Source organism: Oncorhynchus keta, chromosome 28 (genome assembly GCF_023373465.1).
Source record: "Oncorhynchus keta strain PuntledgeMale-10-30-2019 chromosome 28, Oket_V2, whole genome shotgun sequence".
NCBI lineage: Eukaryota > Metazoa > Chordata > Actinopteri > Salmoniformes > Salmonidae > Oncorhynchus > Oncorhynchus keta.
In genome coordinates, this window is record NC_068448.1 from 61,049,539 (window position 1) to 61,074,076 (window position 24,538).

Genomic DNA, 24,538 nt, shown 5'->3' on the forward strand with positions numbered 1-24,538 from the left:
AGAAGTACAATAAACTTTATCCCCCCTTTTCACCTTTTTTCAATAGCAGACACAGCACAAACTTAAATACAAAAGCAAAATTGATCTGGCACTGTGAACAGTTGGCATTGGTCGAAAACAAAACAAAAACACTGGGGGAAAAAATCATTTAGTTGCGTCAGTCAATGTCTTTCCAAAAAGAGGAGCCTCATTGGCAGTCACATGATCACACAGCAGTAGTAATATTAGTACCAATCGGTGCTTGGTAGAAGTTGTAGTAGCAGTAGCAGGTAAAATAGTCCTAGTAACATTCTCCCAAAGTATACACGATGTCCGGGAGAACCATTCCCAAGTCTGATTGTAACCAACCTATAAAGTGCTTTCTCAAAGAAAAAATATCATCATCATCATCATGTTGATCTTTCACAATAATCAGTATATGAATTAGGATAACATTATGTATAACAAAGAACAAACGAGAGAAGGAAAAAAAAGGATTGGGGATAAAAAAGTCAGTTCAGGCGTTAGCCTTTCTCCTCTAATCCTCCTCTCCGACGTTTCACTTCTTGAAAGGCGTCAGTCTGCCGATGTTTTGCCAGAAGGTGGTCGCCTTGCGTTTGGGCTCAGCCAGCATGAAGACCTGCTGCTGGGGTACGGTGCTGGGCAGAGACGGGTGCTTCTGACGCAGCAGGAAGTCATAGTAGGGCCGGGTCACCGCTGGGGGAGAGGAGAACAGAGCGGGGTAAGTAATCATGGCATCCAGAATCAAATCTGCTACTAAATGTTTTACATGATAATGTTAAGGCTGTGACGAGAGATTAGGTGTTATACATATCTATAGAGAGACTAGGGGTTATACATATCTATAGAGAGATTAGGGGTTATACATATCTATAGAGAGACTATGGGTTATACATATCCATAGAGAGACTAGGGGTTATACATATCCATAGAGAGACTAGGGGTTATACATATCTATAGAGAGACTAGGGGTTATACATATCTATAGAGAGACTAGGGGTTATACATATCCATAGAGAGACTAGGGGTTATACATATCCATAGAGAGACTAGGGGTTATACATATCTATAGAGAGACTAGGGGTTATACATATCTATAGAGAGACTATGGGTTATACATATCTATAGAGAGACTAGGGGTTATACATATCCATAGAGAGACTAGGGGTTATACATATCCATAGGGAGACTAGGGGTTATACATATCCATAGAGAGACTAGGGGTTATACATATCCATAGAGAGACTAGGGGTTATACATATCCATAGAGAGACTAGGGGTTATACATATCTATAGAGAGACTAGGGGTTATACATATCCATAGAGAGACTAGGGGTTATACATATCTATAGAGAGACTAGGGGTTATACATATCCATAGAGAGACTAGGGGTTATACATATCCATAGAGAGACTAGGGGTTATACATATCTATAGAGAGACTAGGGGTTATACATATCCATAGAGAGACTAGGGGTTATACATATCTATAGAGAGACTAGGGGTTATACATATCCATAGAGAGACTAGGGGTTATACATATCCATAGAGAGACTAGGGGTTATACATATCCATAGAGAGACTAGGGGTTATACATATCCATAGAGAGACTAGGGGTTATACATATCCATAGAGAGACTAGGGGTTATACATATCTATAGAGAGACTAGGGGTTATACATATCCATAGAGAGACTAGGGGTTATACATATCCATAGAGAGACTAGGGGTTATACATATCTATAGTGAGACGAGGGGTTATACATATCTATAGAGAGACTATGGGTTATACATATCTATAGTGAGACGAGGGGTTATACATATCCATAGAGAGACTAGGGGTTATACATATCCATAGAGAGACTAGGGGTTATACATATCTATAGAGAGACTAGGGGTTATACATATCCATAGAGAGACTAGGGGTTATACATATCTATAGAGAGACTAGGGGTTATACATATCTATAGAGAGACTAGGGGTTATACATATCCATAGAGAGACTAGGGGTTATACATATCCATAGAGAGACTAGGGGTTATACATATCCATAGGGAGACTAGGGGTTATACATATCTATAGAGAGACTAGGGGTTATACATATCCATAGAGAGACTAGGGGTTATACATATCCATAGGGAGACTAGGGGTTATACATATCTATAGAGAGACTAGGGGTTATACATATCCATAGAGAGACTAGGGGTTATACATATCTATAGAGAGACTAGGGGTTATACATATCCATAGAGAGACTAGGGGTTATACATATCCATAGAGAGACTAGGGGTTATACATATCTATAGTGAGACGAGGGGTTATACATATCCATAGAGAGACTAGGGGTTATACATATCTATAGTGAGACGAGGGGTTATACATATCCATAGAGAGACTATGGGTTATACATATCCATAGAGAGACTAGGGTTATACATATCTATAGAGAGACTAGGGGTTATACATATCCATAGAGAGACTAGGGGTTATACATATCTATAGAGAGACTAGGGGTTATACATATCTATAGAGAGACTAGGGGTTATACATATCCATAGAGAGACTAGGGGTTATACATATCCATAGAGAGACTAGGGGTTATACATATCTATAGAGAGACTAGGGGTTATACATATCTATAGTGAGACTAGGGGTTATACATATCCATAGAGAGACTAGGGGTTATACATATCTATAGAGAGACTAGGGGTTATACATATCCATAGAGAGACTAGGGGTTATACATATCCATAGAGAGACTAGGGTTATACATATCCATAGAGAGACTAGGGGTTATACATATCCATAGAGAGACTAGGGGTTATACATATCTATAGAGAGACTAGGGGTTATACATATCCATAGAGAGACTAGGGGTTATACATATCTATAGAGAGACTAGGGTTATACATATCCATAGAGAGACTAGGGGTTATACATATCCATAGAGAGACTAGGGGTTATACATATCTATAGAGAGACTAGGGGTTATACATATCTATAGTGAGACGAGGGGTTATACATATCCATAGAGAGACTATGGGTTATACATATCCATAGAGAGACTATGGGTTATACATATCCATAGAGAGACTAGGGGTTATACATATCCATAGAGAGACTAGGGGTTATACATATCTATAGAGACACTAGGGGTTATACATATCCATAGAGAGACTAGGGGTTATACATATCCATAGAGAGACTAGGGGTTATACATATCCATAGAGAGACTAGGGTTATACATATCCATAGAGAGACTAGGGGTCATACATATCCATAGAGAGACTAGGGGTTATACATATCCATAGAGAGACTAGGGGTTATACATATCCATAGAGAGACTATGGGTTATACATATCCATAGAGAGACTAGGGGTTATACATATCTATAGAGAGACTAGGGTTATACATATCTATAGTGAGACGAGGGGTTATACATATCCATAGAGAGACTATGGGTTATACATATCCATAGAGAGACTAGGGGTTATACATATCCATAGAGAGACTAGGGGTTATACATATCTATAGAGAGACTAGGGGTTATACATATCTATAGAGAGACTAGGGGTTATACATATCTATAGAGAGACTAGGGGTTATACATATCTATAGAGAGACTAGGGGTTATACATATCCATAGAGAGACTAGGGGTTATACATATCTATAGAGAGACTAGGGGTTATACATATCCATAGAGAGACTAGGGGTTATACATATCTATAGAGAGACTAGGGGTTATACATATCCATAGAGAGACTAGGGGTTATACATATCCATAGAGAGACTAGGGGTTATACATATCCATAGAGAGACTAGGGGTTATACATATCTATAGAGAGACTAGGGGTTATACATATCTATAGAGAGACTAGGGGTTATACATATCTATAGAGAGACTAGGGGTTATACATATCCATAGAGAGACTAGGGGTTATACATATCTATAGAGAGACTAGGGGTTATACATATCCATAGAGAGACTAGGGGTTATACATATCCATAGAGAGACTAGGGGTTATACATATCCATAGAGAGACTAGGGGTTATACATATCCACAGAGAGACTAGGGGTTATACATATCCATAGAGAGACTAGGGGTTATACATATCCATAGAGAGACTAGGGGTTATACATATCTATAGAGAGACTAGGGGTTATACATATCTATAGAGAGACTATGGGTTATACATATCCATAGAGAGACTAGGGGTTATACATATCCACAGAGAGACTAGGGGTTATACATATCTATAGAGAGACTATGGGTTATACATATCCATAGAGAGACTAGGGGTTATACATATCCATAGAGAGACTAGGGGTTATACATATCCATAGAGAGACTAGGGGTTATACATATCCATAGGGAGACTAGGGGTTATACATATCCATAGAGAGACTAGGGGTTATACATATCCATAGAGAGACTAGGGGTTATACATATCTATAGAGAGACTAGGGGTTATACGTATCTATAGAGAGACTAGGGGTTATACATATCTATAGAGAGAGACTAGGGGTTATACATATCCATAGAGAGACTAGGGGTTATACATATCCATAGGGAGACTAGGGGTTATACATATCCATAGAGAGACTAGGGGTTATACATATCCATAGGGAGACTAGGGGTTATACATATCTATAGAGAGACTAGGGGTTATACATATCTATAGAGAGACTAGGGGTTATACATATCTATAGAGAGACTATGGGTTATACATATCTATAGAGAGACTATGGGTTATACATATCCATAGAGAGACTAGGGGTTATACATACCCATAGGGAGACTAGGGGTTATACATATCCATAGAGAGACTAGGGGTTATACATATCCATAGGGAGGATGGGGGGGGTTACGACTACATTTGAATCCAAAGCGGTTTATATGAATATTAAGCACATATGATAAACAACATTTGTATAAATATTGGCAAACGTAATACTCTTTCAAAAAATATTCAACACGCACAACACGTAATCTGCTACCCATCCAAACAGCCATGGAAATGGAGTTTTCCTGCCATGCACCCATTACCCAGACATACCTTTGGGCTTCCCAGTTGGATGGCTTTTGCAGGCGTTCAGCATGGCCTGTTTCTTCTGGACCTCAGTGATGGAGAATCCTGAAGGAGGAAACCACATAGGTCACAGGTCAATGTGGATATCACAGATTCATTCTGCCAGTGCCACCTATCAATACCCAGCTATTACGAGGGAACAGAATAATAGAAGGCCAGATTGTTGGATGAAAAGTTTCGGTAATATCCGCATGCTCTGTTACAGCCCAGATAAAACCCAGAGACTATGGCTGAGAAGCGAAGGGGGCAGCTCAATGGATTTATAGCTCCTTTTATCTGAGGGATTAACGACATTCTGATCCATTAGCTGTTACATATTACACATACACTTCTCTTCCCTGATTCTCTGACCGGAGCCACTGTCAGAAACGTTTATCACAAACTATTAATACAGCAGTAGTCTGGGGCAGAGAGAGACAGGAGGACACAGCTCATGTTTTACTAATAGGAAAGGATACACACCCAGTGGCTTTGTACAGCTGACTAGTAATACTACAGGTAAGCAGTTCATTGCGGTCTCCTAGTATTCTATTAGTGTTTTCTACTCATTCTGTATGTCTGAGTTGCATTAGCTTAGCAAGCTAAGTAAGAATGGGTCCTTTTTCAAACTGTGGCACGTCAGACAGAGAGACGGGTAACTGTTTCACCTGTTTCGAGGTCGTGCTGCACCTGCGTCCTCTCGTCCTGGAAGGCTCGGAGCCAGCGTTGTTTCTGCTCAGGCTTCTTGGCACACAGCAGGTGGACCTCGTCCCCCGCCAGCGAGCGCAGCTTCAGAGTGTTCTTCACCGACACGTTGAAGTCCTTCTCCTTCCCGTCCTCCACATCCACCACCTCCATCAGGTCCATGTCCATACGACCCTTATAGTACAGCATGTCCCTGCGCAGGAGGTCCTGAAAAAAACCATAGGGATACGTGATAATGCTGTTATATATTACTGTTACTAACTCTAATCCTTATAGTAACTAACCCACGTCATAAACATCCCTACACTCCCTACACTCTAGAACTTAAAATGGTTATTTGGCTGTTCCCATAGGAGAACCTTTGAGGATCCCTTTTTGGTTCAAGGTATAACTTTTTTTTAAATTTTATTTTTTTAAATCTTTATTTAACTAGGCAAGTCAGTTAAGAACAAATTCTTATTTTCAATGACGGCCTAGGAACAGTGGGTTAACTGCCTGTTCAGGGGCAGAACGACAGATTTGTACCGTGTCAGCTCGGGGGTTTGAACTTGCATCCTTCCGGTTACTAGTCCAACGCTCTAACCACTAGGCTACCCTGCCCAGCTTAATGTCCACATTACGGTTCAATCACAACCGTAGCCTCAACCGTAACCCTTACCAGCTTCATGTCCACATTATAACAATCATTTTAACAGTGCTGCTCGCCTTTTTGCAGTAGACCATCTGGTGGTCGAAGAGGAAGAACATGCGCTGCTGGCTCCTAGCCTGAGGCTGGGAGATCTTCGTCAGCTCTCCAGAGAAGATCAGATCTGAACTCATACTGAGGATGTCTTCTCCCTGAGGATGTTCAAACGCACACCAAGCATCTGTTAGAGCCTACAGACAGAGTTTGTTCAGCCAAAAAAAGTTGTGTCCTGGCAACATGTTTCCAGAACAAGTCACTTGGTCAGGAAAACGTCCTGGCCCTAGTCATGGATTCTGTTCCATTACCCTCGATGCACCTTTACTCACCTCCCAGTCCTCTATGGAGCTCTGCCATTGGGCGATCTTGTCGATGTTCTCCAGGCGCCGCTTCCTCTCGTTGATCAGCCTGGCCACGTTCTTCATGGCGTTCAAGGCAGCCTCCACGTCCTTATAGTCCCTGGGTTGCCCAGAACAGACAAACACATCAGGCCCTCTCGGTCTTACATGATTGTTTTAGTCTAATGATAGACTTGTAATAACTTTCGACTTAAAAACGAAACACAACTAATAACCTATCAGTGTCATGTGATTTCTGAAAGAAATTTCAGCGATTTCAGAGAGCGAAATTGGGAGATAAGAAGGAACACGTGCAGCTCCTTGCATGTGTGCACAGTACAAGTGTGTGTGTGTTTACCTATGCTGAGGGTTGTCATATTTCAGTAGCTCGGCCAGCTGCAGAGGGTACTTACCTATGCTGAGGGTTGGTGTATTTCAGTAGCTCGGCCAGCTGCAGAGGGTACTTGCAGATCTTCTGAACGGGCGTGAGCAGGAAGCCATCCAGCGAGATGTCAATCATCTTCTGCAGCAGACGACAGGCCTCGAAGAAGAACACGTACTTGTTGGTCTTCATCAGTCTGGACAACTGCACACAGGCGTTGGGGTGGTTGTTACAGTACTCCGAGTAGATCTGGAAGTCTGTTTGCTGAGGAGGGTGAGGAGGAGACAGGAAACGTTAACATGGCAGTTTAGAAAGGTGGTTTAAAATGGCAAAATTGATGGTTGCTGGAATGTTACATGAATGTTTGGGCTCCAGAGAGGTTGCATGACTTGAATCCCCAACATAAAGTGTGTGTAATAATACAGTAGTTATCTATTTAGCAGATTTAATTTCCCCTATTACGTCATGTTATGTCATGTTTATGATAGCATTATGTAGCGTTATGCAAGCCACAACGCTACATAATGCATCATGAAACTAGGTGTATGCCACACGTCACTACTTCAGATGAGCAGCATTTGAACGTAAACATTGATTTTTTAAAATCAAAATGCGTTTTTTTTGTTGTTGTCAGAAATGCCTTCTGGAACATGTGAACTTTCATGTGCCTTAATAACAAACTTGTATTCCATCCATAAATATGAATAAAGTTGTAACATTACGAGCCTAGTTGGTTTAGCCATGGAAAAAGCGGGAACCTTCCCACTAGCCATGATTGGTTGAGATAATGAATGGGCTGGACATGCCGGGAGATGAGTTTGGATTGGTCTGCCATGTAGCATGCTTCTGTCTATAACGTGAGCTGTTCAGTATGTGTTGACAGTCCTTTCTACCATGCCGTTTTTGAATGATATAACGTTAACTATCGATAACTACAAAAGTTCTGGAAATTTTCTCAACAACATTGATACCCTGAATTTAGCAGGCGCTATCGACAGATCAGTAGGACAAAGTGATGGGCTAATTTCTGCACATGCCATGGTCAGTGTAAACCAGTGACTTCACACAAAGCTGGCCAAACAAGATGTAGCTACAAACAAAACATAGTTAAAAGGTTCCGGTCTGGCGTGAAGCATTCATCCATATATACAGGTAAGAGTCTAGCTACATTTTCCAGATATAAGTTTCTAATTTTGTCAGAAAGTCATTATTTTTGCAAGTTAAAGAATACTACTAGTTAGCTAGCAAACGTTAGCTTGCTGGCTTGTGTATGATCTGTGTAGTAATATTATTTGAATCAGAAATCCATTTGCATTGCTAGTTATAGCCTAATGTTAGCTAGTTAACATTGAACCTACTCTAGTACAATGTTTGTACTGGTAGTAGCATGAGTTGGGGTTATGACAGTTCATTGTTTAGCTAGCTATCTACCTAGCTAGCTACATGTCTAAACAAAAGATTCCACTTAGGCTGGATTATTACATGACCCATCAAATGAGCAGATGTGTCTGGGGGTGATTACGGCCATCGATTGTATTTCATAAACATGTGTACATGCCTAGACAATAGTGACCCATCCACTCAGCTAGATGTGGCTGGGGGGTGGTTATAGCATTTCCTTCACATGACCCATCAATTAAGAGACGTGTGCCAGGTAAGCGTCATCTAATAACGATAAAATATTTATCAAATATTTTTATGTGGACACTTTCTGTTTTTGATATTGCTACTGTGCAAGTACTATCACTGTACCGTTTACACCTTCTGTATCCCGTGCATGTGACAAATAAACGTTGATATAGCATGTGTTTACCACATGGTCTCACATGTGAATCCATAAAGAGATATGTGGAACTAAGTCTTAAAGGGTGTGAATGATGCTGAATGGGTGTAGGCAAAGAAGAGCTCTCCAGTAGGTGAATCAAAACATTCAAAGGCCATTTACTCAAAAGTGGGGTTACAAGTTTACTCACTTTAAAAGCAGCGTATGATATATAATTTTCTAGCTCTGAGTCTCTACTTTTATCCAATGTAAAAACAATTTCAAATTTTGCTACATAAGACAGAATTTAGTCGGTTGGTCACAGCTGACAGAAGTCAGGTGTAGAATCCCAGTGGGTCGTGTGCTGTACAATACTCACGTGTTCGAGGAAGCAGGATCCGATCTCGCTGAGGTGCGGCTGCTCCTTGTTGAACCTCTTCTCCAGACCTTTCAGTAACTTCTTCTGGAAGCGGTAGATGTCTTCGATGTTGCCGAATATACACCGCAGTTGCTCCTCTGTGAACATGTCTATCCTCTTACGACACTGCTTGATGTAACCCTGAGAGAGGAACAGTAGACTCATGGTATCACATGTAGAACAGACTTATACCTGATTTTACATGTTAAGAATTCCCAGAAATAACCAAGTTAAAACTGAAGAATATATTTTGTCTTATTGGACAAAGTTGTATTGTTCAGAAATACAATGTCCTATGTGCTGGTTATGATGGCACAAAGGCTGGTGTGATTATTTAGAGACACTTGAAGACAAAAGGCAGATTCTTCCGGGAGTTTTTGATGCAAATAGTTTCTAAGTCCTATAATGGCCTGTGTCAAAGGAAAGTGTCTACAGGCAGACAGTGATGTTGTCTGAATGGAACTTTACTGACCTCACAGATGTCTTTGAGGTGTTTGATGTAGTCTCTCTCTGTGCCCATGATCTCATTGATAACGTTAGTCCTCATCTGGTCCTTACACGGCAGGCCTGGTCCCAGGATCAGACCCACCCCTGGCCGGTCCACTTCCCCAGCCCCAGCCTCTTCCAGCTGGGCTAGGTACTCCTCCATGGGCTCATCCTGGTTCACACGCAACTAAAGGGACCAAGAAGAAAGGGTCATTGTTATAGAATACCCTCACTAACAGATCAGTTTAGATGCTACAAACATTTCTTATACTGTCTTGTTTTTCAGTTAGGCTACCTATGTGGATCAACTGAGAAAATGTACAAACATTCATTAGGTATGTAAGGACCATAAGAAAGTCAACATGAAAAAAAAGAAAACAATCTTTATATTTTAAATGAGCTAATGCTTCACAGTTGCCCCAAATTGCCGACAACAGCTCTAGCTGCCCATCTAACCCTGTACTGTAGCAGCAATAATAGATAAAGATAAGCAAGGTAAAGAGTATTTAATAGATGTTGTCTTTAGTTTCCCAGAGAGATGGAGAGAGAAAGAGTGAGAGAAAGAGAGAAGAAGAGAGATGGGAGATATGGAGAGTTCGTTTCTTACCCGAACAAAGCTAGCTGGGAACCAGCCCTCACTGTCCAGGATGCGTCCCCACCACCACTCCTTGTTGGTGGCATCCACTACCTCGATGACGTCCCCCGCCTTGAAGCCAAGCTCCTGGTCGTCCATGGTGACATGGTCCCACAGGGCCTCGGCGTACACACAGCTGCCATCACTGATCAGCTGGGGAGGGGAAAAGGAGAGGGGACAGACAGGGGTCAACACAGGTCAGTATGGGAGGACTTCACAGTGACATAACAAAAAATGTACAACATTTGTAATACATGGTGAACAAGCTTGAAATACTTTATGAAGGCCCACATTTGTATTCTTGACCAGGGAAAACTCTAGTTATGGTCTACCTAGGGGCCCTGGAGGTTTCCCTGGTCAGGTGGTCCGGAAAAACTCTGTCCGTTCTTCATTCAGAATGGATGACTTTGTAAAACAAGGTGAAGCTGGTCTATAAATAACATCAATAACATCACTGGAAGACAAAGTGGCTGATAGAGAGAGTAGAGACATGATTTACAAGGTAGTGGGTCTGTCCGGTATCACTCAACTGGAACGTATGACTTTAAGATATGACACAAACAACCTATAGAATACCATTCATCGCACAAGGGATGACTTTACATTTACAACACAAGACGTACACAATGTTGTTCCAACACAGAGATGATGACTTTGTAACAACAATATTTCTACTCAGTAAGTTACATTTTAGTAACAGACACAACATGATCATATTGCTGCTACAGCCCTAGATAAGCTAAGTGAGACAGGTCCTAAAGCATTGATTGCTCTGTTGAGCCAAGCCACTGAGTCTGAGAGGGGCGTGACAGAGATCAATGTGGAGAGAGAGAGAGAGAGAGAGAGAGAGAAAGGGAGAGAATGGGAGAGAATGGGAGAGACAGAAAGAGAGAGAGAAATCGAGAGGGAGAGAGAGAAAGAGAGAGCGAAATAGAGAGATCGAGAGGGAGAGGGAGAGAGAGATCGAGAGGGAGAATGAGAGAGAGCTAAAAAGCCTGCGTTACTTATAAATGTACTGCAGTGCTCGTATTTCACACTGCCACATACACACACACACATTACTGCGTCAACATCATGCTGGCGTCAGAGGGGCATTTGTGTCATTCTTCCATAGTAGCAGTAAGCCTTATCAAAGCCAGAATGGCCCATAGGGCAGGAGCCTATCTCCTGTTTCTATAGCATGAGCAAGTACAACACTCTGGAAAGGATGCTTGTCATAATTGTATTATTGCTCAAAAAGCCACAACTAACTAACTAACTAACTAACTAACTAACTAACTAACTAACTATAATGTAACTCCTCAAGTGCTGGCTCCTATACTTATGCAAGGCCTTCAGAAGGTCAAGCAGAGGCTAAATGATACCAGAACACGATCTCTGTGTCTATTTCCATGTCGGTTCTATGGGGGCTAGGGTAATCTATGTGTTTCTATTTCTACGTCTATTCTGTTGGTTAGGGTGATCTACTAAGTGTCTATTTCTATGTCTGTCCTGCCATCGATCCATCGTCATGGCGAGGAGGTCTTTGGGCCTGTTGCTAGGCGACACACCCACCATCTCGCCTCTTCTCTCCTCTACTGATCCTGCCATCATTATACAACAAAACACCAGAATATCTCCCTTCACAGAGAGTAGAAATCAGGTTGAAGACATAAATATTGTAGTATTAGCTGTACTGGGACATCAATATGAGTTTGTATAGAGGGAGAATCCAAACATAAAAACACATTGTAATGTGAGTGTATCTCTGCCAGGTGGTGGATGTAAACAGTGCACTTCTCCCTGAGTCTCCTGGTCAGTAGCTCTAGGCCTTGTTACTGCCCCTCTCACCTGCCCCTCTCATCACACCCCTGCCTCCGTTTCAAACCAGCCTCTCTGTGTCCTGAGCTGCTTCGTCACCCCTCATGGCAACGCTCCAAGCCCCGAATGCACACACACACACACACACACACACACACACACACACACACACACACACACACACACACACACACACACACACACACACACACACACACACACACACACACACACACACACACACACACACACACACATAGCTAACCAGGGCACACATGATCCCCTTCCCTAGGAAACACACACACACACACACACACACACACACACACACACACACACACACACACACACACACACACACACACACACACACACACACACACACATACACACACAGCTGATCCCCCTCCCTCTGTGCAGCTGAACCCTAGCGAGAGCAGCCGAGCGGTAAACACACACATCTGACCCAACCACATGGATCATCCACATGCTTCCTTCCACTGTATGACGGTTATATACAGTGGAAGTCGGAAGTTAACATACACCTTAGCCAAATACATTTAAACTGACTTTTTCACAATTCCTGACATTTATTCCAAGTAAAAATTCCCTGTCATTAGACAGCTTTTATTTCTTTCATCACATTCCCAGTGGGTCAGAAGTTTACATACACTCAATTAGTATTTGGTAGCATTGCCTTTAAATTGTTTAACTTGGGTCAAACGTTTCGGGTAGCCTTCCACAAGCTTCCCACAATAAGTTGAGTGAATTTTGGCCCATTTGTCCTGACAGAGCTGGTGTAACTGAGTCAGGTTTGTAGGCCTCCTTTCTCGCACACGCTTTTTCTGTTCTGCCCACAAATTTTCTATAGGATTGAGGTCAGGGCTTTGTGATGGCCACTCCAATACCTTGACTTTGTTGTCCTTAAGCCATTTTGCCACAACTTTGGAAGTTTGCTTGGGGTTATTGTCAATGTGGAAGACCCATTTGCGACCAAGCTTTAACTCCCTGACTGATGTCATGAGATGTTGCTTCAATATATCCACATCATTTTCCTGCCTCATGACGCCATCTATTTTGGGAAGTAAACCAGCCCTCCTGCAGCAAAGCACCCCCACAACATGATGCTGCCACCCCCATGCTTCACGGTTGGGATGCTGTTCTTCGGCTTGCAAGCCTCCCCCTTTATCCTCCAAGCATAACGATGGTCATTATGGCCAAACAGTTCTATTTTTGTTTCATCAGAGCAGAAGACATTTCTCCAAAAAGTACGATCTTTGTCCCCATGTGCAGTTGCAAACCATAGTCTGGCTTTTTTATGGTGGTTTTGGAGCAGTGGCTTCTTCCTTACTGAGCGGCCTCTCAGCTTATGTCGATATAGGACTTGTTTTACTGTGGATATAGATTTTGTACCTGTTTCCTCCAACATCTTCACAAGGTCCTTTGCTGGTGTTCTGAGACTTATTTTCACTTTTCGCACCAAATTACGTTCATCTCTAGGAGACAGAATGCGTCTCCTTCCTGAGCGGTATGATGGCTGCGTGGTCCCATGGTGTTTATACTTGTCTACATTTGTTTGTACAGATGAACATGGTACCTTCAGGCATTTGGAAATTGCACCCAAGGATGAACCAGACTTGTAGAGGTCTACAATTTTATTTCTGAGGTCTTGGCTTATTTCTTTGATTTTCCCATGATGTCAAGCAAAGAAGCACTGAGTTTGAAGGTAGGCCTTGAAATACATCCACAGGTACACCTCAAAATGACTCAAATGATGTCAATTAGCCTATCAGAAACTTCTAAAGCCATGACATAATTTTCTGGAATTTTCCAAGCTGATTAAAGGCACAGTCAACTTAGTGGATGTAAACTTCTGACCCACTGGAATTGTGATACAGTGAACTATAAGTGAAATAATCTGTCTGTAAACAATTATTGGAAAAATGACTTGTGTCATGCACAAAGTAGATGTCCTAACTGACTTGCCAAAACTATAGTTTGTTAACAAGGCATTTGTGGTGTGGTTGAAAAACAAGTTTTAATGACTCCAACCTAAGTGTATGTAAACTTCCGACTTCATCTGTAACGTGCTAAACATTGTAACCTACATATATCTCATAGAGATCTCATGTTTAGCACATAACTGGTGCTAAACAGTGGCCTATACAAAACGCATTCTGTAGATTCACACAGGACCAATTATCATTCAAGCAATAACGCACGTATTCCCAACGTACAACACCATATTGTTAAGAATGAGACCCAACAACAGAGAAATGGATTATGTTCAGGCACATAAATAACACAAACATACACAAATAATAAACACAACCGGTTCTTCTTCTCACACATTCACAACACAGGCATAGGAAAACACTGAACTACAGACCAAAAATGTTCAAAATGTACAAGACAGAATATTTGCTACCGTCCACGGTTTGTCAACAACCCCCATGGTGCAAGCTAGCTAACCCGTCCGACACACTCTCTGGGCTAAGCAGCAGCATAGTGGTCCTATCCTCTACCCAGTCTAGCTCATCCTTTGCTCGGTTTTACCTGTGGTCTCGTCCTTTTATCCTGGACTCCCATCCACAGCTGTACCCCCAACTCTCCACCAGGGAATCCTCCCTCTCTCCTCCTCCTTCCTCCTCTCTGTCTTCCTTGATCGACGATACGCGGCGTGTGTGTGTGTGTGTGTGTGTGTGTGACGTCGCCGTGTGTGTCTCTCTACTAGAAGGCCAGGAGGAACATGAGCACTACGTTGATGATGACGAGCAGCATCATGATCATGAAAACCACCACCTTCTGAGTCTCTGGGTGGAGGTTGCAGCGCAGCAATGTGTTGAGGTAGCCCAAACGCTGCCGGGCGCGGTGAGCGCCACCACCGCGAGCCATCACGTAGGCCCCGGCAGGGCCCTCACCCCTCCCCCCCTGTCCGTCTCTTTCCTCCTCTTCTTCTCCTCCTTCACTAGCCAGCCGGCCTGTCCTCCGCCTCTCTCTTCCTCTTCTCTCCGCCAGGCTCCCCTCGTTCTGCTTCACTGCGACGCCTTGCTGCCTGTGTCTGAGCACTCCCCTCTTCTCTCTCCCTCCCTGTTTTCCACGTCCTCACTCTCTCTCCCTCTCTCTCTCTCCCTCTTCTCTCTTCCTCTCGCCGTCTTCGCTATTTCTTCGTCTTGTCAGGATGTGAGGTAGAGATAATGCTGCATCTTTCTCAATACAATCCTCATTTCCCCTCCACCTCCTTTAGTTTTTCTTGTCCTCCGTCCTCTTCTGTCGTTCCTCGTCCCGTATCTGGGTTACGTCCACACCGCTATTTGTGCTCCTCTAACATGGCAGCTCTTTTCCCTTTATCTCCCTCTCTCCCTCCCTCTCTTGCGCTCCCTTTTAAGTGTACTCTGAAGCTAAAATGGTGCTGGGGTCTGCCTGAAGCTACACTAGCACAACCATCCATCCAACTCCCTGGATCGCATTTTTTTTTTCTTTCTTTCTTTTTTTTTTACCTTCCTACCGCGAGCAGCCAATCAGGCGGCTGAGTGTGTCTCCGTATCCTGGATACCAGAGTGGATGAGGAGGGCCTTAGCAACTCCAGGGAGGGTGGGGGATGGGGAGAGGGAGGAGGGGAAGGAGGGAGCAGGAGGATGCAGAATAATAGACTGTGTGTGAGGGAAGGGAGAGGGTATGTGGGCTGCGTGTGTGTGTGCGCGTGTGAGTGTGATCTGCCGAGAATTTATTAGCCTCATCAGCTGATGGCTGGCCCGTCACTCACAGACTTAATATGTCTGATTAAAACAGGAGAGAACGGGATTAATGCATCGGATTATTATACAGGATTATCATACTGCTATTTTAGACAATTAATTAACATACAATCACTGACCTGATGAAATTATTGGATTCTCCAACTCTCTCCCCCCTCCCCCGGTCCCTTCTCTCTATTCTCTCGCTCTCTCTTTCTCTTCTCTCTCTCTGACCTGGATACCCAGGTGTAGCCAAACAGACCTACAGTATTTACTGCAGCCGTATCCACTCAACTAAACAGAATATGATGAGCAAGGCCACCTCACTCCGACTCTAATTTAGACAGTCTACTACATGGAAGGCCTTTTATTTGTATTTCTTTTTGGAACTCAGTCTGGGTCTCAATTTACTGTTGCGAGTTAGAATAGTGGAATGCAAAAGATGCAATTTCGAAATATGGCTGTGCATCATCAGTTTTTCTCTTGTTATGTCAGTCACTGATAGTCAGTCAATAAGCCCATGTCAGATAACATTTTTTTGATTGCTAAATTAGTTTGAGTGATTAGTGCTTTTTGAGGTCGGTTCGGTTTTGATTCGATTATGAAAAAATTCTCATGTTTTTTTATTTCGGTTTTGGTAATTTTTCTAACATGAAATGCAATATGTGGGTTGAATGCTGTAACAACAGAATAAAACAATACAAGTCACTACATGGTAGTGACTGTCCATTACTGCTGATCACTTATTAACCATCACATTACCATCATAATACTCAAATATTTCAGGTTGTTGTGTATACTATATTTGTGTTATTCGATGATTTTATTATTTAATTCCAGGTCATCATCTCTATTGAGCTGTTGCCTATGCTGTCTGATAAAATCTTCTCAGTAAATAAGGCATACTTTTAGGACTGCTGAATACCAACTATCAATCACTTTGATCATGAATTTTCAGGTAGAGATACCTCGTGAAGCAACAACTGCTCACTATATCTCCTCAAGATAGCGCAATCTTCTGTCTCTTCCGTAGCAGACACAGACCGGACAAGTAGATGCGCAATGGATTATGGTCATTGTAGTTAATGACCATGTTTTATGCGCTAAACTACATAGAATATTGGCCATGTTGGAAACTGCAACTCCTTACTAAACCGCACAGTTCAGGCTGGTTCTGATTTCTCTCTAGAGAAACTGCAATGTGCGCATTAAGCTCACAGAAGTGTTTACAATTTAAATTAAATTCAAATAATTGAACCTATGTCGGTCAATTAGTTTTAAAAAAATTAAAAAATAACCGATATTCAGGTTAATCGCTCAGCACTAGCGGGCAGCTATCTAAACTTGTTATCATGGTCGAATTACCCACTGGGGGGCCCCCATTGATTTTGTTAGTCAGTCTATAGGAGGAAGGTGGAATCCTATTACACCGGCTCCAACACTCGTCATATGTGGCAGGGCTTGCAGACGATAACGGATTACAAAGGGAAACCCAGCCGTGAGCTGCCCAGCGATGAAGAACTCACAAACAAGCTAAATACCTTTTATGTTCGCTGGTAACAATGTGCCTTGCGTGAAAGCCCCTGTTTTTCCCGGATGAATGTGTGATCTCGCCCTCTGAAGCCGATATGAGCAAAACATTTAAACAATCACAAAGCGATCAGACCAGGCGGAATTACCAGGGAACGTTTCCTAAAACATGCGCGGACCTGCTGACAGGTGTCTTCACAGACATTTTCAATCTATCCTTGTCCCAGTCTGCAATCTCAACATGTTTCAAACTGACCAAATGACCATCACCCTGTAGCATTCACATCTGTAAATATAAAGTGCTTTCAAAGGCTGGTCATGATACACATCAACACCATCATCCCAGACACCCTAGACCCAATCTAATAAGGATACTGCCCCCAACAGATCCACAGGTCCATTTTGGAACGGGTCCAACCCTTTGGACCCGTGAAGACCTGCAATACATACAGGGCCTTAAGAAAGTATTCATACCCCTTGACTTATTCCACATTTTGTTGTGTTACAGCCTGACTGCAAAATTGATTAAATAGACACATTACCCCATAATAACAAAGTGAAAACATGTTTTTAGAAATCTTTGCAAAGGTATTGAAAATGAAATTCCGAAATATCTCATTTACAAAAGTATTCACACCCCTGATTACAGCTGTGAGTCTTTCTGGGTAAGTCTCAAAGGGCTTTCACCACACCAGGATCGTGCAACATCTCAGCCACTCAGGACCATTCACTGTCTTCTTGGTAAGAAAATTCAGTGTAGATTTGGCCTTGTGTTTTAGAATATTGTCCTGCTGAAAGGTGAATTCATCTCCCAGTGTCTCGTAGAATGCAGACAGAACCAGATCTTCCTCTAGGATTTTGCCTGTGCTTAGTTCCATTCCATTTTTTTTTATCCTGAAAAACACCCCAGTTCCCTGTTAGGGCTCATGCGAATTTTCACAGCTTTTTGTTAAAAATCACGCAACATTTCAGTGCCCTGCTACTCATGCCAGGAATATAGTATATGCATATGATTAGTATGTGTGGATAGAAAACACTCAGACGTTTATAAGACTGGTTAAATCACGGCTGTGACTATAACAGAATGTGCGTTTCATCGAAAAGTGCAGGAAAATCTGATCACTGAAAATGGGAAAATATATCCATGCGCCACTTCAACCGATTGATAAAGGTGAACCACATTAAATGGGGCAGAGGTTGCAATACCTACAGCTTCCACACGATGTCAACAGTCTTGTCATTTGCCTAGGCTTTGTTTCTTGGTCAAACGAACAAGAAACAGCCCATTTCTTCAGGTCTCCGACCGGATATTTTGGTTGAGATTTACCCGGACATTATTTCCAGACGTACAGCTATAGAATATACATTGCCTCGTGATCAATTTGATCGCTTATTAACGTTTACTAATACCTAAAGTTGCATTACAAAAGTATTTCGAAGTGTTTTGTGAAAGTTTATTGTCGACTTTTTTAATTTAAAAAAATGAAGTTGCGTTATCAAACTCAGTTTTTTCCTTGATTACACAGTCTTCATAGATCAAGCTTGTCAAAGGTAATGAATGTTTTATATTTTATTTCTGCGTTTTGGGTAGCGCCGGCTACCGCAAAATCTGTTGTGTTAGGTGACGTTGCAGTATTTTGGGGGTACATGCTATCAGATAATAGCTTCTCATGCTTTCGCCGAAAAGCATTTTACAAATCTGACTTGGTGGATAGATTCACAACGAGTGTAGCTTTAATTCACTACCTTGAATGTGTATTTTAATGAAAGTTTAATGAAAGTTTGAGTTTTATCAAAAACTATAGGTGGCGCTCTGAAATTCCGCTGAGTGATGTTCCTGCATGGGGACTGTATTCTGCGTCATCCTTAAGAAGTTTTAATGATTACAAGCATACCCATAACGTGATGCAGCCACCCGTATGCTTGAAAATATGGAGAGGGGTACTCAGTAACGTGTTGTATTGTATTTTCCCCAAACATAACACTTTTTGATAAAGGACAAAGTTAATTGCTTTGCCACATTTTTTGCAGTATAGTGCCTTGTGGAAAACAGGATGCATTCTATACAGGCTTCCTTCTTTTCACTGTATCAATTAGGTTGGTAGTAATTACAATGTTGTTGATCCATCCTCACTTTTCTCACAGCCATTCAACTCTGTAACTGTTTTAAAGGAACCATTGGCCTCATGGTGAAATCCCTGAGTGGTTTCCATCCTCTACGGCAACTGAGTTAGGAAGAATGTCTATCTTTGTAGTGACTGGGTGTATTGATACACCATCCAAAGTGTAATTAATAACTGCACAATGCTCATAGGGATTTATACCCATCTACCAATAGGTGGCCTTCTTTTCAAGGCATTGGAAAACCTCTCTGGTCTTTGCTGTTGAATCTATGTTTGAAATTCACTGCTAGACATGTGTGTGTGGTGTACAGAGATGAGGTATTAATTTAACAATCATGTTAAACACCATTATTGCACACAGAGTGAGTCCATGCAACTTATTATGTGACTTGTTAAGGAAATGTTTACTCCTGAACTTATTTAGGCCATAACAAAGGGGTTGAATACTTATTGACTCAATACATTTTAGCTTTTCATTTATAATTAATTTGTAAAAATGTCTAAAAACAGATTTCCACTTTGACATTATGGGGTATTGTGTGTAGGCCAGTGAACAAAAAAAAATCAAAATTTAGTCCATTTAAATGCAGGCTGTAACACAACATTTGTAAATAGTCAAGGTGTGTGAATACTTTCTGAAGGCACTGTACACATCACACACTTTTACACTCATCATTTGCTGCTGCTACTCTGTTCTTTATTTGACTCTTATTGTTATCTATTCTGATGCCTAGTCACTTTACCCTTCATGTACACACACTATCTACCTCAAATACCTTGTACCTTTGCATGTTGATCTGGTACTGCTACTCCCTATATATAGCTTCATTCTTATGCATTTGACTTTATTCCTCTTGTGTTACTATTTCATTTTTGAAACTCTGCTTTGTTGGGAAGAGCTCGTATGCAACACTACTACATTTCATCGTAAAGTCTAAACTAGTTGTATTCAACGCATGTGTCAAAACACCTCATTTTACTATCCGCCCCATGGCAAAATGAGTAGAATTGCAGGAAACTTGCTTTCAATCTGCAACATTTTCTCTACACCCCATGGCAAATGTGTATAATTGCACGCAATTAACTGTAAAACATAAAAAATGTCTTGCCACTGTCAAAGACGGGGGTCACTAAAATGTTCAGCATGTAATGTGTGGTGTAGACCTTCCAACATGATGAGAAATGATTCATTAACGTGCACATTTCACTGGACATTATACTCCCGGACACAGATTCATTTTAATCGTGGACTATAAAGCTATTTCCATGGAGGTTCTCCATTGACCATACTTTTTAGTCCATCTCTAGACTTAATCTGTGAGTTGGAAACCGGACCTTATCCTGAGCTTTTCTAGAGATCGTATTTCTATGGTGTCATACATCACAGCCCTGTACGGGTAACCACAGCAACAAGACCCTAACCCAGCATTCCCTGCTCTCTCCTGTGTTTACAGCCCCTCTCTCCTCTCTCTCCTGCCACAGAGGCCATTTTCATCACCGTGCTAAGACTTGGTCCCATTGCTCGTCATACCTTTCTACCTCCATCCATGTTGACTATTGAATGAATGTTTCTAACACATTATGGAATACCTGTGTTGCGTGTGTGTGTGCACGCACACGTACGCGTGTTTATTTGTGTGCAATGCAGCAAGTCAGACAGCGAGTAGAGAGAGAGAGGGAGAGAGAGAGAGAGAGAGAGAGAGAGAGAGAGAGAGAGAGAGAGAGAGAGAGAGAGAGAGAGAGAGAGAGAGAGAGAGAGAGAGAGAGAGAGAGAGAGAGAGAGAGAGAGAGAGAGAGAGAGAGAGAGAGAGAGAGAGAGAGAGAGAGAGAGAGAGAGAGAGAGAGAGAGAGAGAGAGAGAAAGACACTCAGACAGGCAGGCAGACAAAACAAAAGTCTACCTCATTTATGGCCAGTTGTTCTCCACCTCCCCCTGGGTGTCCACAGCGATGTCCGGAGCTGCGGAACTCTTCATACAGGTCTTCATCACTGCCTAGATCATCACCCAGACCGGCCTTCTCTCCACCTCCGTCTGGTACTATCACCGCTGAGGGAGAGAAAGAGAGAGAGAGAGGGAGACGTTAAATAACAACATACCCTACTTTACTACAAATACAATGATACAGGCCACAAAACTAAAAAAATGGTTACCACACAGTCAAGAGGTCTGATGAAAGGGTGTCCTATTTCATTTGGTTGAGTTACAGTTGAGCTGCAGCGGAGTTCCAACCCAGTTGTGGTGATCTGAATCATCGTTACTCACAGCCCAGTAGGAACATGCACCCACTGCCTCTCACTGAGACAAACTGGCATGACAGAGAAAGGAGAAAATCCCATGGCAGCATGTCAGTGACCAGCGGCCTTTGGGTCTCACCCTACCCTCACCCTCACCCCAACCTCACCCAAACCCTTACGCCAATTCTTCCCCGGTCACAGTCCCTGTCTCTGTACCTAATCCTCAGATGGAACTCTGCTCCAGTTTGTGCACTGATTAGAAACATTGCTTTTACAAAGAGAGATTACTAAAAGAGATGGCCATGGGAATAAACTATAAACACACATTATCTCGATAGCTGATCTTTACATCTTTCATAGTGACAATGAGTATGAGGTTAGGGTAAGTTCATACGTTTACACAGAGACTTGATATATGGATGGGCCATTATGAAGTTATGAAGGTATACTTGCTGTTACACAAACAGACACACACACAGACACACACACATGCACACACGCACACAAACACTCATTGCCCTCTCTTCCTGACTGTAGGTAACTGCCATGCAGATGCAGCTATAAATATTCTCCTGTCTGTCTGGTGAACCTCATCAACACATCCCTGCACTACAAACAGCTGTTGCCACGCCGAGAGTCTCCGTGGTGACAAATCACCCTGGAGACAGGGAGCCGGGCATAATGAGAGAACACAGAGCGTTCAGACCCCCTCAGGCGATCAGGAGAAATGGATTCGGCACATCACTCGGCTATTAAAAATATACATATTCAACGCCTAGAGCTGAGTAGTATTTTAGGACTATATTCTACTGTCTTTTCCACTTCAGCAGTCTGTCAGGATGAAGAAAACTTTGTGTAAAATGATTCTACACAATCTACCTTTTCTTCTCTGAACCTAAAGGACAACCACGGAAAATCACACAGTAACCTATACGGTCAGAGAACATACACACCAATCATAGTTTATCTATAGCGTTTTAATCTAACAGAGAACATACACACCAATCATAGTTTATCTATAGCGTTTTAATCTAACAGAGAACATACACACCAATCATAGTTTATCTATAGTGTTTTAATCTAACAGAGAACATACACACCAATCATAGTTTATCTATAGTGTTTTAATCTAACAGAGAACATACACACCAATCATAGTTTATCTTTAGCGTTAATCTAACGAGAACATACACACCAATCATAGTTTATCTATAGCGTTTTTATCTAACAGAGAACATACACACCAATCATAGTTTATCTATAGTGTTTTAATCTAACAGAGAACATACACACCAATCATAGTTTATCTATAGTGTTAATCTAACAGAGAACATACACACCAATCATAGTTGATCTATAGCGTTTTAATCTAACAGAGAACATACACACCAATCATAGTTTATCTATAGTGTTTTAATCTAACAGAGAACATACACACCAATCATAGTTTATCTATAGTGTTTTAATCTAACAGAGAACATACACACCAATCATAGTTTATCTATAGTGTTAATCTAACAGAGAACATACACACCAATCATAGTTTATCTATAGTGTTTTAATCTAACAGAGAACATACACACCAATCATAGTTTATCTATAGTGTTTTAATCTAACAGAGAACATACACACCAATCATAGTTTATCTATAGCGTTAATCTAACAGAGAACATACCAATCATAGTTTATCTATAGTGTTTTAATCTAACAGAGAACATACACACCAATCATAGTTTATCTATAGTGTTAATCTAACAGAGAACATACACACCAATCATAGTTGATCTATAGCGTTTTAATTTAACGAGAACATACACACCAATCATAGTTGATCTATAGCGTTTTAATCTAACAGAGAACATACACACCAATCATGTCATAAACTACCATTTTATTGTCGTCATTTACATCCAGATGCTTTAATCAGTGTTTTTACTTTGGCCATCAAACAACAAGTGAATGAAATTGAATGTCAATGACAGTGCATATAGGAGCAGCTATCCCCTATAACAGGGTTCTCCTATTACAGGGTTCCCCAACTGGTGGCCCCCGGGCCAGGTGGTTTTCTTTAGCTTCCAAGTTTTCTGAGCCAAAAATGTGCATTTCCATTGTTGGACATAAAAGACTGTAAAAACAAAAGGAAATCCGCTCCAAGTGGTTTTAATTTGGAAAATCTGTTCCCAAGTATTCCCACGCATAATTGAGAAACACGTGATCGTATACCAAAAAGTATTGAAATTATGATTTTTTAGTCAAAAATTATATATGGTTTGGCTTCTTGCGGTCAATTTGCAGTCTACAAATTATTTGTAATTATGTTCCGCCACCCAGACCATCTGTTCATGAACAAATCGGCCCAGGGCTGAATCGAGTTGATGATCCCTGCCCAATGACGTATTTTATGATTATGCAGTACCAGTTTTGTCCTCCAGGGGTCAGTGTAACCCACAGTGACTGACTGCACTACTATCTGCCTGCCTGCCTGCTGTAGACTCAGACAGTCCATGGCAGACTGGCACTACTCCAGGTATCGAGTGGCCTTTATTTATGTGAGCCTGTAAAAGGCTGGGCCAGATTGCTCTTTGCGTCTCGTTTATAAAAGGATGGAGGGGGAAGGCAGTATATGAAAGACCCCACAA

The 24,538-nt window shown here is 41.8% G+C and overlaps 1 protein-coding gene across 48 annotated transcripts in view; it reads right to left on the reverse strand.

Annotated features, from left to right (window-relative positions):
- Window positions 1-24,538, reverse strand: part of LOC118372588 (rho guanine nucleotide exchange factor 4) — a 160,175-nt gene continuing 135,637 nt past the window's right edge. For 47 of the 48 annotated variants that reach the window (XM_052483474.1, XM_052483473.1, XM_052483471.1 and 44 more), the window contains 10 exons: window positions 21,566-21,711; window positions 10,449-10,628; window positions 9,828-10,028; window positions 9,317-9,496; window positions 7,207-7,439; window positions 6,785-6,914; window positions 6,479-6,610; window positions 5,737-5,980; window positions 5,057-5,134; window positions 1-696 (listed from right to left, as the gene is read on the reverse strand). In XM_052483474.1, the coding sequence (XP_052339434.1) occupies window positions 539-696; window positions 5,057-5,134; window positions 5,737-5,980; window positions 6,479-6,610; window positions 6,785-6,914; window positions 7,207-7,439; window positions 9,317-9,496; window positions 9,828-10,028; window positions 10,449-10,628; window positions 21,566-21,711 (1,682 nt within the window). In that variant the 3' untranslated portion in view covers window positions 1-538. Of the gene's footprint in view, window positions 697-5,056; window positions 5,135-5,736; window positions 5,981-6,478; window positions 6,611-6,784; window positions 6,915-7,206; window positions 7,440-9,316; window positions 9,497-9,827; window positions 10,029-10,448; window positions 10,629-14,831; window positions 15,696-21,565; window positions 21,712-24,538 lie in introns of those variants that run through there. The other variant, XM_035758521.2, reaches the window with a different exon arrangement.